The 14,738-nt window shown below is 33.3% G+C and overlaps 1 protein-coding gene across 8 annotated transcripts in view; it reads left to right on the top strand.

Annotated features, from left to right (window-relative positions):
- ATRNL1 (attractin like 1) overlaps positions 1–14,738 on the top strand; it is a 494,732-nt gene that overhangs the window by 269,347 nt on the left and 210,647 nt on the right. For 7 of the 8 annotated variants that reach the window (XM_040563153.1, XM_040563155.1, XM_040563151.1 and 4 more), the window contains exon 26: positions 3,820–3,898. The exons of the other annotated variant lie outside the window; for it this stretch is intronic. In XM_040563153.1, coding sequence (XP_040419087.1) covers positions 3,820–3,898 — 79 coding nt within the window. The remainder of the gene's footprint in view (positions 1–3,819; positions 3,899–14,738) is intronic. 8 annotated transcript variants of the gene reach the window in all.

Below are 14,738 nucleotides of genomic sequence, written 5' to 3' on the forward strand. Positions count from 1 at the left end.
TATCTCCTAAGTGCTGCTTATTACTGTTCACCTGTTTTTTTTAACCCTATAAGTTTCAGCATCCCAGCAGCAATTCATGCCATGAATTTATGTACTGACATCCCAGTGTTTTCTGCCTTGTTCTTTATTCCTTTTCTAATCTCTCCTAGCATCCTATTTGCTGTTTTAACTGCTACAAAACATTCAACTGATATATTCAAAGAACTATCTGCAATGACTTAAAGACTATTTTCTTGAATGGTAATTGCTAATTTAGACCTATCGTTGTGTATCTGTAGATAGAGTTTTTTTTAATTATTATTATTTATTTTTATTATTTATTTATTTATGTTGTGCACATTGCCTTTAGTTCATTGTCACTGAATTTCATTCTCTTATTTAACTGCCAAGTCATTCAATATTGAGATCCTTTGTAGTCAGCTTTAATTTTTACTGCTCTACATAAAACAAGACTGTTACCTCCCCACTGCCTAAATACAGATTAGTTTGACAAAACTTATTTTCCATATCTGTCTTCTCTTATTAACGTGAATTTTGATTCTTTTTTTCTGATTTATAGTGAGAGAAAAAAAAAAGATTATTTGTATAGAAAACAGAGAAAAAAGTCAAATACTTCATGTTTACTTGCCAGGAAAAGATGGCACACAAGTGAAAACATTGGACGTTATCACTACTGTAATTTCCAAATTATTTATTATTATTTTGTGTGTTTTTAAAACACTTGTTTCTGATTTTGCGCATAACACAAAAGATGTTTTGACTGATGACAGGAAACTTAGACGTGTGACCCAGCTCCATTGACATACAGATTAAAGAAGGAATTTGGATGAACTTTTAAGTGAGATCACTCAAGCTTTTATTATTATTATTATTATTATTATTTATTTATTTTTTAATTATTTTTTTCCCTAGCTTAAGAGAATTGTTTAAAAAAATAGTAAAAGCAAAAGACAGGATTTTCTTGGGAAAGGGATTCAGTTCCCAGCTACAATGAAGAAGTCGCAAAGTGCAAGGATCTCTTAGTTTCCTGTGTCCAGCTCTCTTGAGTTCATCATCTTTTTCAAATTCCACAAGATTTGAGTTCATCATCCTAAATAGAGTTGCTGATGTTTTCCTTATTTATTTTTGAAAGGGGTATAGAGGAGATGGTTAAGATGGCTTACCCTTGTACAGCATGCTAATTTATAGCAGTACGTTAGTACTCCAGTGTTATCTTGCTTTTAAGCATCTGTGGCAGTTACTAGATAGATTGTATGGTATATGGAAGGGAAAACTTTCCTGGGAAAGATTATTTTTAAGCAGTTATTTGTCTAAAAAAAAAATGGAAAGGAGTTGCTGGAAAGGTGGTTTATTCTGCAGGACAGTGGGGTTTCTTTGTTTTGCTTTTCCCTGGACACTAAGTAAAAATTCATAGTCAACTTGTGATTGCTTTCAAAGAAGACTAGAGAAAGGCAGACAGCCAAAGATAAATTTTAGAAGGTGAAAGAAGTGAAATCAGAGTGCACAAACTGAAGTAATACATCAAACAAAATGGTGAATGTTCTCTGATGATTACTTTCTGTCATAATGTAGTGTGTGCTATTCAGATATTTTGTCGTAAAATATCTTAAGAGAAACTCTTTTAGTAAGAAATATTGTGTTACCAAGATGGTGCATAAATTAAAATGTTCTTACTGCATTAGTTCCTGTCAGTGAAGACCCATGTAGAAAGATGATTTACATTGAGTTTCATTAAAGTGTAAGGTTAAAATTTCTCTTCAGAATTCTCTAAGGTTCTTGAACCAGCACTTGCCCTCTCACGTCTTTTTATTATAGATCGCTAACTCTTCCACAATTTCCTGTTCAGAGGATGATTTTTAGATATGCTGAACTGTTCTGATCTATTGATCAAAACCAATCAAAATTCCAACTACCTTTGTTTTTTAGAAAATCTGTGCCAAGAACCAATAAAAGCACAACACCATATTTAAGATGGTACTACAAGGAGAGAGGCAGAATATATCTTCCTTTTCCATAAAAATCCCTAGGTCCCAAAGTGCATTAAAAAACTGCGAAAGGAAATGCTGGTGGTTGACATTGGCTTTTAAGAGGAAAGTCAAACTTTACATTTAGAAACAGATCCTTTAACCATTTTTTCATTTCAGGTTCAGAACTATCAGCCTTCTTGGAACTAAACAGACAGAATTAAGTCTTCTACATAAAAACAAAAACACAAAAAAACAACCTGTTAATTTTAATTATATAATTGATCATTTTATGTCCAAATCACTTAATATGTATGGTACCTTCCTCTTTCAAACCTAGCCTTACTCTGACATCCTTTCTCAAGGGTGTTCAAAGAAATTGATAAAAAGAATTTAGAAGCTGGCAGTGAAAAGAGTTTTAAGTGAATAATATGTTGATAGAAAGCTGTATTGATTTGCATTACTTTAACCATCAAGGTGAGCTTGTGTTATGGAAACTGAACACACTTGGAGCAATAGTATTCTTTATTGTGAAATACTCAGCGGTACAGCTGATTCTTGGTTGCTTGCAGACCAAGGAATGATTGAGTGCTTTCATTCCATTACCTTAATGGAGACATTATACTACAGTTGCCATAAACTGTTTTCTAATAGTCTTAATATCATGGAGAAATATTGAATGACACGAGCTGTTCCTCCTGGAGATGCATTTTGAGGTCATAATTTTAATTCTGTTTACAACATGATGTAGGGAAATATTGTTGTTCCTGCGTGGATAATAATTGCGTTTTGCACTCATGCACAGTACTCCATTGAAGTGTACTGCTTCAGAGAATTCTTGGTATTTTCCATATTAGTTAAAAAATACATTTTGAAGCTTTTTGGAAAAAATATTTATGACTAGAATATTTAAACATTTACATGCTTGTATTAATTGAAAACACAGTAGATATGCTCGCATGACTGAAAGTTCTTCACAGCTTGAAAATCCAGATATTTTCATATTTTGATTATCTAAATAAGTTGAAAGATGTGCTGTTTACCTTAGGTGTCAAATTTAGAAGCCTTTTTTCAGTATCCAGAAATTCATTAACAGTTGAGAGTCCAATGTTATTTCTGTGAAAATCCTTTATGGATTAAATATTACAAATACAATCTTATTGGATCAAGAGAGAAAGCATATGCTCTCATTGTGAACTGCAGAAGTTTAATAGTTTAATCCTTTTTTAAATTATTTTATTTCTTTTTTTTTTTTTTTTTTGTCCGTTGTATCTTCAGAGCTGTAAAGTAGTTGTGTTCCTTAGGATGTTTTCCCTGAGGTTCTCACTATAGAAATTATAGAAATACTAGATTTGATTAAAGAGACCTATTCTATTGTCATCTGCAGACCTGGTTCCTCAAAACAATCATATTCCTTGCCTAGTTATAATTTCTTTATCCCAGGAAATTATTCAGAATTTACATACCAAGAGAGAAGTATAATTTTTTATCAATTTTTGGTATATTTCACCCTTTTCCCATCTGGTGACCTTGAAGCTTGCAGCGTGAGACTGTTATGGGTATGTGGACTGTTGAATGTTGTAATGGAGCTTATCCCACACTAATGGAGACAATAATAGCACTTCAAGAAGTTAACTGCAGTATCATAGGCACGCATCCTCTTTTAACTTTGAACCTGGATGGTTGACAGTTGTTTGTCATCCTGGTATAGTTCAGTTTTCCTCTATTTTTGTATTTTTTTTTCCATGCTTAAATGTATTTTCATTACCTTTGATACCCTAAAAATTTAAGCTTTTTCAGACAATTATGTTACAACTACTTTTTTTTAATACATATTTTTTTTTTGTAATTGCAGTTGTTTCTTATCCTTACTGCTGGTAGCTGCTGTCGTTTGGAAAATCAAACAAACCTGTTGGGCTTCTCGACGGAGAGAGGTATTAATAATTTAAGATTATTGTGGTAGCATAACTTCCAGAATGTATTGAGAGCTTTGATGAAGAATCCCACTTCCACTTTCCCCACTCTCCCCTGTATACACAATTTAAATATCCCTCAACATTCTACTGACTCCCCTCACCCCTGGACTTTTTATTTTGAAGAAGAAGAAAACATTGCTTTAAATTACAGAAATTGCAGAACTAGATTGTAGAAAGCTATTATTATTATTTTTTTTAATATATACCGGAATATACTCTCAGTCTCAAAATGCTGCATTGGTAAGTTGATTGAACACAGGATTGTAGTGTAATATCTCAAACTTTCCCAGGAGGTTATTTGGTGCTGTTACTTTGCTGTGTCATTATCAAAAGTTATTGAAATGTATAGTAGGAGAAAACTCTCTTTGCAAAGACTTTATACTTATATTTTTTGTTTGTCTTTTTCATCTTTTTTTTTTTTTTAATTCAAAGCAAAATTCTAGTTCTATTGACATCAGTAGTTTTGTCATTAAAACCATGGCACAATTAAACCTCTTCAATGAATATTCATACATAAACCATATTATTTTATAGTGTGTATAGTTATAGATGTGTTGGAAAATTTGGCCCAAATATTTGTTCTTATCTGTTTAAAAAATGATTAGACTTAGATGAGATTAAATTTAAGTTATGGATATTGCTACATGTATATGGCAAGACTGAACTAACATATACTTGTCATAATTAATTTTATTCTTATAAATAAATTTGATATTTTTAGACAGGTATTTTCCTTTGAAGCTTCTGATCTTGATAATTTTTGGAAAGAATACTTGCTTAGTAGTAGTATAAACCTGAATAAATAAATAAATAAAAGCTGAGTCTTTCTCTAATGAATAAATGTTTCTTAGTATACTGGCACTAGGAATGTTTAAATAACTTTTTTTTTTTTTTTTTAAACTGTAGATCTACAGTGAATTTGTGTATGGTTTAAAAGTGCCAGGTAACTAGCACTTACCATTTTCCTTCACTGAAATTATAGTGCATTAATGCCTGTCTTAGCTTTAAACTGGTGCTGCAAAGAAAGACATATTCTAGTAGTTATTATTATTATTTTTTCCCAGATTAATAATATAAAGCATGTTCTACGTCTAAGGGCAAATGCTCATATATTTGTTGTTGTTTGCAAAGTATAGATGAAAGTTACCTTAAACTACAGTATTCAATTCAATTTATTAATATTTCATTTCAGTTTGTCTCAGTACTTAACTCATTAATAGTCCTGTGCTACAATGTGTTGCAATGGAATGCAGCAATTCTTTGATATAATTTCTCATGTTAATCAGGTTGTGTTATTGGCATGTTTAAGAATAAATATGAACATACGATTTTATAGATTAAGGGAGTCTACTTTTATTTCCATGGTTACTCTTCTAGATGTTTGGAAATTTGCATTTTTAATTTATTCTGTAGCCATCATCCTGTAAAGAACACACATCCTTGTGGATTTTTTTTTTTAAATTCCAAGTTTTATTTTCCTGATATTATAAAAAGTATTTCTAAGACTTTATGAAAATTCATACAAGCTGACTAATAAATACAGCATAGGTGTAAATCAGTTTCTTTGGAAGAGCAAAATAGAAAGAAATACTTTGGAATTGGATTAAAACTCTCAGACGCCCATGCTTGAGTGCTGATCTTTATTTTTCCTCGAGTATAGCCAGAGAAACTTGGTTGTCTCTAATTCAGAAATGTTCCTTGTTTGATTTTAAAATTACTTGAGTAGGTATTTCTTCATATTTTAAATGAGATAAGAAAAAGTGCCTACAGATCGGTAGCATTATGTTCATAAATGTTTAAGCAAACGGTCTGTATTTTCAATCCACTATAGCACATCAGCAGCAGTTCATGTCAGATGATAATTTTTTGATAACTCTCCACGTAATGTTTTCCTTTAATCTAGATCAGCAGAAGTTTATGTAGGTAGGATTTCTTCTAAGGCTGTGGAATGAAGTGAGAATAAATTGTCTGAATAACACACAAGTAGAAGGCTATCTATTATTGAAAAGAATCCTAAAGTACCTACTTTTAAAACCCACTGTTCTAGGCTGATGAGGTTTTCTTCTATTTTAGTCCTTGAAAGACAGTAATGTTGATTCTTTAGATGTTTCCTTCAATATGGACACAAACTACAGTAAGACATTACATATAGAAGAAACACAAACAAATATGGAAAAAGTTGTTAATAGCTGTTAATACCTATTCATCAAGAACTCCCCATTTATTGTTCACCTCAGTCTGCTTTCCCCTAGAGAAGTAGAATCTTATTATCCAGTTCTTTTAGTGATGGATTTTATCACGCAGTTGATGTAAGCAAATACATATTCTTTTTAAGTTTTGCTAGACTTCTATGTTTAGTTGAAAATTCGTGTTGTGCTTTGCTCTCTGGCTTTAATGCTTGACTAAACTTGGTCATTACTGATTCCAAACTGAATGTAGCATGGCATCAGTCCAATACAAAGCAAGAACAAGTTGTTCCCATTGTGTAGTGGGAATATCTCAATTTTCTATGAATTTAGAATTTTTATCTCTAATTTCTTTCCTAATTTGTTGCCCATTGAGTGAAGATTTACATTCTGCTGCTCAGAGTACTGAAAAAATCTTAGTGAGCAGTTCATTTGAATGTAGTCTCTATTACATGCATATGTATGACATTACTATATGTATATGAAAAAAAATTAAAATTGTTTTCCAAAGAACTTTAACTGATGTTTGTTAACACTGAATTTAACTTCCCTTTTCTCACATCTATTTTTCTTTCCATTTAATTAGTTGAGATCATTTTTCCATAAGCCATGTACTTGAGTTTTTTTTTCATTCATAATAAAATTTTGCTTCTCAGCTTTTTCCTGCTTAAATTGCCACCTCGTAAGATGTACTTTATCTTTTGAACATCTAAATTTATACTTTAACTCCTGGCTGAGTTTCTGTTCTTCGTTCCTGCCTTATGAAAGAGTAAGAAAGAACAGACTGACTCTCTATCTCACCTTCTACCATCAAAGTTATTCACCTTGTGCATTGAAAGAAAATGGGAAGTATCATTCTTTTATTTCATGGTTCTAAAAAGATCAATGAAACATTGCAGAAGAACATGAACAACCTCCTGCCTGGCATCCCTTGACACCTTCCTCTACCCATCCCTCTCATGGATCAGTGACATTTTTAAAATGTTTTTAAGAAAGGACAGTGTTTTCAAGAAGTAGGATAGTGAAATATTGCTCATCTGAGAGACCTTGATCCTTGGAAGGAACAGCACAAAATTTTATAAACTGATTTTCCAAGCACTTTTGTTATGGCACTATCTTTCTTAAGAAACCAGACGAAATGGGAACATTCGTATGGGTACCAAACTCAACCTACTTACAAAGCAGGATAACATTTGTGGGGAAGACTGGAAATTCATGTAGAAGTAGACAGAAGGTGAGAAATATTTGTCAAATAAATTGAAGGAGTCCCTAAGTATTTCAAGTTCAGGAGCAACAAAGTATTTTTAGAACAGTCTAAACTAATTGCATAAAAAGATCATATATATATTCTAGGTTTTAATTGCTCATCCTTCTTCTTCTTCCAAAGACTCACACATCTTTCTAGCAGTACCTTTTTTTTGCAGGAGAATCTGTTTATAGAACATTGTACAGAAAAGCTTGACATGTTGCCTGCCAGTTTTCATAGTGTCTCAAAGGTTTTGTCCCTTGAACTACTTTTGACTGAAAGGCACCACACTACAGATGAAATTTGCATCCAAAGCAATTTCTCATTAACAACACATCAAGGTTTTCTTATTGCTCTCAGAAAAACTACGCTGAGGTCACTAACAGAGCTTATACAGATGGGTTTGTAAGCCTCACATCTTCTAGCTGTGGTACTATAGCAAATATTTGTCCTTCATAAGGTAAAGCAGCTGCTGATAAGATAGACCATAAACTGTGCATTCAGCCAGATGTTTTAAAGATTTGTTGTCATTAATCCAGAAGCATGCAATCACTGATAAACATACAGATGTCCTCTTCTCTTCCCTCCTCCCCAACAAACACAAAATACATTTGTAGGCCAGTGTGTGCTATTTGTGTATATTAGATCAGACAATTAGTTAAAATGCAGTCTTATATTTTTTTCTTATGAAAAACTTTTTTTACATATTATTATAATTACATAACAGAAAATTCTTATCTTAAAAATAAGGCTTGGAATCTTATTTGCTTGTGTAATACACTGTAAGTCTCTTGAGAAATGAGGAAGTAATGCACGATTGCACATTTATGTAAAAATGTTTGAAAGCATGGTATTATATGTGTAAAATGCTTGCCTAACTTTAAAGGTTAATATCATTCCTTTATTAGAATTTTCATATTTATATATAGCATTTCATTATACAGTCAGCTGTGCACCATTTGCCTGTCTGAAAGAATAGCATATACAAGCATAAAAACATGGAATTATACAGAATACTTGCTTTATACAGTGTGTGGGTGCCACACAACTTATTGCTTCATTTTATTAAATAAGCTTATGTTTGTTTAAAAAAAAAAAAAAAAGACCTTTCTAGCCTTAGTTTTAATATCAAGGTAGTTTTATTCTCTTGAATATTCAAAGATTCTTAAAAACACACAAATGAAGCTGAAATAGACTGCTTCTTAATAACAGTAACAATTCATGTAACAGCTCTATGCTCATTTCTGTGGTAACCCTAATAAGAACAGGAAAGTTCAGTTATGTTGGTAGTACTAATGAATGTAGACAATATGTGAATTCCAGCTAGAACTGTTTTACTTTATATTGTAAGGTCACTTGCATTTTTAAAGTATTCCTTTTATTAAGTGCAATAATGGCTTTTGGTGTATTTAATATTGCTTATGAAGTGTAATATGTTTAGCTTAGGAATATTAATACACATAGAACACGGTGTATTCTTGAACATGAAGCAAAGGAGCAAAAGGAATACTTTTGTTCATCTATATGTTTTAATGTGCGTAAGGGACCACCAAAGATAGGTGGTCCTTTAAAGAAAATGAGAAAATATTCTTATATATAATTAAAGTATCCCGATGTGTAATTTTATTCATGCATGTAGGTGTCTACAGGTTTATATACTTTGTGTTTCAAAGTTAACCTCACAGATCACTTTTCTTTTTTGGTAGCTTCTTCTCTGTTGCTTAGCAAATATCTTACACATCTATATGTACTTAGTCATAGACTGTGAGTAATCCTTCTGAAGTCAAAGGAGCTATTCATAGGACTAGAACCTCAATTTGTTATATTGCTCAAGCTCTTCTAAAATCAATAGAGCTATGACTGCTTATTTCAACTGAGGTTGTAGTTTTACTGAGGACAACTGGGACATTTATTTTAGGCTGACTTTTTCTGCATTCTTTCCAACCTAAAATTTAGGTTCCTCTCTGAATGAACCTTTCAAGTGATATGCCTAGTTAGCTGGCACTAGCTCTTGCCTCAGGACTCACTCTGCAATCACTTCTGAGAGAGACAAAAACAGCTCATCCCACCCAATTTTTGTAGTGTTCATCTTTACACTGTGATTTAGTTGTGGGAGACTGACTATATAAAGGATCCAGTGAGTCAAATTGCCTTTATTTAGTGAGAGTTAATCTTTAATTTTGTAAAAGTGAGGTTGTAATTATAATACTGTCACTTAATAAAAATAAGTGATTATTACCTGATTAATTGCTATAATAGCTCTGCTCAAATCATGTTTATTCGCTAGATAGAAAAATGTGAAATGGTACAAGTGGCAGACTCACTAATCTATTGGAAAGGCTTATTTTGGGGTGAGCTACACAAAGTTGATCTAACATAGGTATCTCAATAAAATATATAGTTCTAGGAGGCTTCTGTGAACAACTATCATATAAGACTAGGGGCTGAGATTGAAGGACTCATCTCAGTTGTTGAAGTTTATGTATCTTCTGCCAAAGACATCCATCCCAGGAAGTAATTGTAAGTGTCTTGTGTCGATTCTGTTTTTGAATTGTGGTCTTCGGGATGAATTCACCATGACCTGACTGCAGAGAATTGACTGTTTTTGTTTGAACCCTGCATGGTAATGATGTTCTGTTTCCCTTGTACTTCAAAGGCATGGCACATGAGGGCACAGGTCTGTTGGAATAGTGTTAGAGTGTTATATAGACTGGAGGAAATGAACTATACTAGCAAAATTACCACTTTGGTCTTGGGGAATAAGCAGATTTGCTCCAAAGGAGAGCTCGAGTGTATTCCAATACACATGCAGTCTGGACAACCAACGACCCAGATATCAAAAGTGCTACATGACTCAACAACAGAAACAACTCTAAATGCTGCAAAGCATAAACTATACAGGTGTTTTAATTATATCTAGATATGACCAGGAGAAGAAACTTGTTGTTCTTAATACATAATAACCAAAGTTTCTTTTCACATTTGCATAGTGTAGTTAGCCTGAAGGATCCCAAGAGGCAATAATCAAAATAAATTAACTTCATTGTGTATAATTCCTGGGTGCGTGTATAGAAGAAAGTTTGGATATAGTTATTAGTGATGATAGCAGTACTTTAAAATGAATAGTTGAGGTATTCACTAGAGTCTATTATCAAAATTCAAACTTCTAAGGATTAGAATAAAATGCTGCTGGAGATAACATTACCTGAAAAATATAGGTATATATTTGTATATATATTATAATGGACTATATTAATTCCTGCTATATGTCACAGACCTGGTTAAATCTTATCAGTGATGAGGTTAAGCTTTCAAGTTAACAGGAAGAAAAAATTAAAATTATTGAAGAGAAAGAGGGACCTGAACAAAATGAAAAAGACTACCTGAAGCAACCAGCCACTTGGCAGAGCCTAAGGAGCTGTTAAGCTGTATGGTCTGAGAGGTTTCCATGGGACTAGCTGTAAACATAAGAGCATTAGGAGACTTTTCAGTAAACTACCTGTCAGCAAAAAGAAGCAGACAGTAAGAAAGGCAGTCTGCAGTAAGGCCCTGGGAAGAAGCCAGAGAGCTTCATTTGAAATTTTGAGAAGTCATCTAGAGTTGTTTCCACAGTGTTAAAGGAAATGGGATGGTAAATATGTTCTTTGTAAATAAAGAGGATTGCACCAAAATAGATGACTCATTATTGTCTCCTAACAAAAACAAAAGAGCAGGTATTGAATGTTGGCCCAAAGTTGGGAGACCGTTCTTTACATTTATATTTCCTCTGTGTTTGCAGTATCGTGCTTATTTTTTGTCCCTATTAAAACACAAACAAAGCCCTGTAAGAAATAGGTGGATTTAGGAGCAAACAACAAAAACAAAACTTGGAAGAACTCTGCTATGAAGGGAGAGTGAAAAGGTTTGCAATGGCAATCCGAGGGAAGTGCAAATGCAGTTTTAGTTCCTCTTCAACTTTTGTCAGAGTGGGAGCTATTTTGGTGGCACTGATTGGGCATCTTTGGCTCAGGTGACTCACCAATGATATGGGATGCATGAAGGAAACAGAAGTCAGGATTGCTTTTCCTCCAAGAGCAGGGAGGCAACTCAATGTCCAAGCCAATGAGAGATGTATAGTTCCTATCTCTTTCCCACTGCACCTCCTTTTTACCTAAAGTTCTGTTTATTTACAGTTGAATATTAATCTTTCTAAAAATATATATGTTAATTCATGGTAACAATACTACATGGTAACAATACTTCTGATTGCTTGTAATGTCTGAAATGTTTGTTAGCTGGTCTGTAGTAGACAGCTGATGTCAGTATTACTTTCACAAAGTACATCTGCTTGAACAAACTTCCAACTGCTCTTTGTAGATATATCAAATATATAATTTTTTCGGGGTTGGGTTTTAGATACATTTCTGTATGTGTGCAATTGAATAGCAGTAAAGAGGGATTAATATTATGTCTCACTGTATTCCAAAATATTTGCATTTCACTTTAGTCAGCATGGGTGGTACATGCCTTCTAAAATAACTGTATTGTCCTTTGTCTTTCTTACACTTATTACTGATAATATACACAATTCTTATTTCTCTCTTTAGTGTCTTCAAAACATTTTTTTAAGGTTTCTTCTATGTTGATAGTTTCATGTTAAGGTCTGAGCTTTAATATATTTCAGTGCAAAGGGATTGCAATGATCAATGGAACTGGAAATTTGTTGTTAACTTCACCAGCTTACTTTTTCAGTGATTGTGCTTTAATCTCTCATTAGAATCTCATCACGGCTGTGAATGTCAATATGGTTGCTATCACAAACTCTATGGGTAGCTTCTGTGCTTTTTGTAGACATTTATACATACAACATTCCTTGGTGTCATTGCTCTGAGCAAACCGTGGCTGTACAGTCTATCTGGGCACGTTCTAGGCTTCTCTCCTTACTCTGGGAAGAAGGGGAAAAAAAAGCAGGTACATGGTGACAAAATCAACATATATATCCGTATTTCTTTAGCAACCTTTTAATACAGACACTGGAATCTTAGGCTCAGAAATGTCTTTAGGACAAACCATGAGTGTACAATACCATCTACAAAAATGTAGTTATTCTTTCTCAAGGCTATAATAATATGATGTCTATCCTTCCTGGAGCTATAGTTTTTATTACTCCAACAGTTTGCAACCAATAGTTGAGAGTTAATGTAACCTCATATAAACTAAGCTCATTATATTTAATTTCAACAGATAATTAATAATTAACATACAACCTTTGGCTTTCCTTTCATCTTCCAAGTATTGACAGAAGTCACACAAAAACATACTGTGTGTGGAAAGAATGCTTTGAAATGCAAAATTTAATTAAAATTAATGTAATGTTATTTTAGGACAGTTGTATAGTAGCAAAAGTTCTATAGGGAATATGAATATTTGAACGGATCATTATTTTTATCCATGCTGTTCAATTTATGCACAAGTCATTTCTGGAAAACAGAATACAATTTGATTTTTTAGTTGGAATTCATTGGATTGAATGCAGTATTACAGGCAGTTAAATTGTAACATCAGTAAATTACTCTAGACTGCTTTACCAATCAATTAAACCACATGTAATTAACAAAAATGAAACTACAATAAACCCTGTGGGTTGAACTTTTTTGGCTTTCTGTGCTCCAAATACATTTTGACTCGCTGTTAATTAGATTTATCATATCTAAATAGCTGTAGTTTTAGTCATTTATATTTGTACAGCCACAGTCAGAAATACTCCTGGAGGAGGCAGGCAGAGAGGCATGTCCCACTCAGAATTTTGGGTTTGGAAGACTCATGTTTTTTTTTACTGGTCTTAGAGATGCCCTTGTACAAATTGCTTCACTGCCTAGGCCATCAGTTTCCCCATCTGTACAGGTCTTCTTCATATGTTTTTCTTTACAGACACTGTTGCTATTATTTGGGGAGCCTATTCTCGTGACCGTTTTGCTTTATTCTCCAATAATCCTATTCGTGCCTAAGCAATTTATTTAGGCATTGGTCCATTTAGGCAGGAAAAGTAAGTGAACTGGACACTGAACTGACTTCTTAATTGTTGTTTGGGTACATTGCTACTAATCAGAGATACAAACATGTGAAGTACAGTCTGTTAGTTTAAGGTGTTATATTTATTACATATTGCAATGTATGATAAAATACTTTATGAAAATATGAAGTATCTCATGTTTCATAATCAGCTTAACTAAAACCAATCACCCATTTCTTATGGCTTTATGCTTTCTGAGTATGGCAATGATGTACAATACTGATTATACTTTTTACCTACCACAGTCATTTATGCCCTTGCAAAGTTAAGTCAAAATATTTTCAGAATACAGTGGGAGCATATTACAAAAAACGCTCTGCCAAGGTATGTGACCTAAAAGTATCAGACACACCACATTTTGGCTTAACAGTATCTGTTAGCAATATTCCTGAACTTGTCCTCTTTCCTATTCAGATGGAAAGGAAGTCTGCACTGTTAATGTTGTTAATGACTAAATCAACCATGTGTGAAATGTTCAAATTTCACCTCTGGTTAGAGCATCCAGTATACTGTAAGCTCGTGGAAAACAATGAGCATAAATCATTTCTGTAGAAAGGGAGGAAAATAGAAGCCAGAGAATTATGGACAGTAAATTTCCAGAAACATCCTTGAACAAAACCTGAACTGTTTGTAAGCACCCATAAAGGTGAAGGGAAAGAAAAAAAAAAAAAAAAGATTAAAAGCCTGGATTTTTTTTTTCAGGAACAAACTCATTAAGAAAAAAAAAGGAAAAAAAAAAGTTTTTCATCTAAGGTAGGCCTTGCTAGGTCCTTTTGAGAGGAGGGGAAAGCATCTCAGGTTTGTAGAGTCAGGCATCATCAACAATTTTACAAGGCTATCAAATGATAGCTGCGGAGTTGGGTGCAAAACGGGTCAGAAAAGCATACTTAGATATCCATTGTCAGTAAAACAAGTCATTAACTACAGGTTAATCTCAGAGATTTGTCCTAGCTCTAGAACTTGTCAGCGTTTTTATTTATCACCTGAGTTAAACAATTAGAGATTATATCTATTAAATTTGTAGATGCTAGAAGGTAGGTCACAAGAGTGCTGTAGGCAGGATTAGTTCAAAATAATCTAAGAATTGGCGAGAGTATCTGTACCAGTGGATGCAAGCTTTTTTACCTGGTAGAAGCAATCATCTTTATGAGGAAAAAGCTGACTGTGCTACAGTTCTTCAGAACTGATCAGTGGCTTAGAAAGGTTCACAAGCTGAATGTGAGGCAACAGCAACCCAGTTGCGGAAAAAAAAAAAAAAAAAGTATATCTCCTGAGTAGTAGCGTGGCCTTAACTTGACCACCAAGTCCAGTTTT

Source organism: Cygnus olor, chromosome 7 (assembly GCF_009769625.2).
Source record: "Cygnus olor isolate bCygOlo1 chromosome 7, bCygOlo1.pri.v2, whole genome shotgun sequence".
NCBI classification, from domain to species: domain Eukaryota; kingdom Metazoa; phylum Chordata; class Aves; order Anseriformes; family Anatidae; genus Cygnus; species Cygnus olor.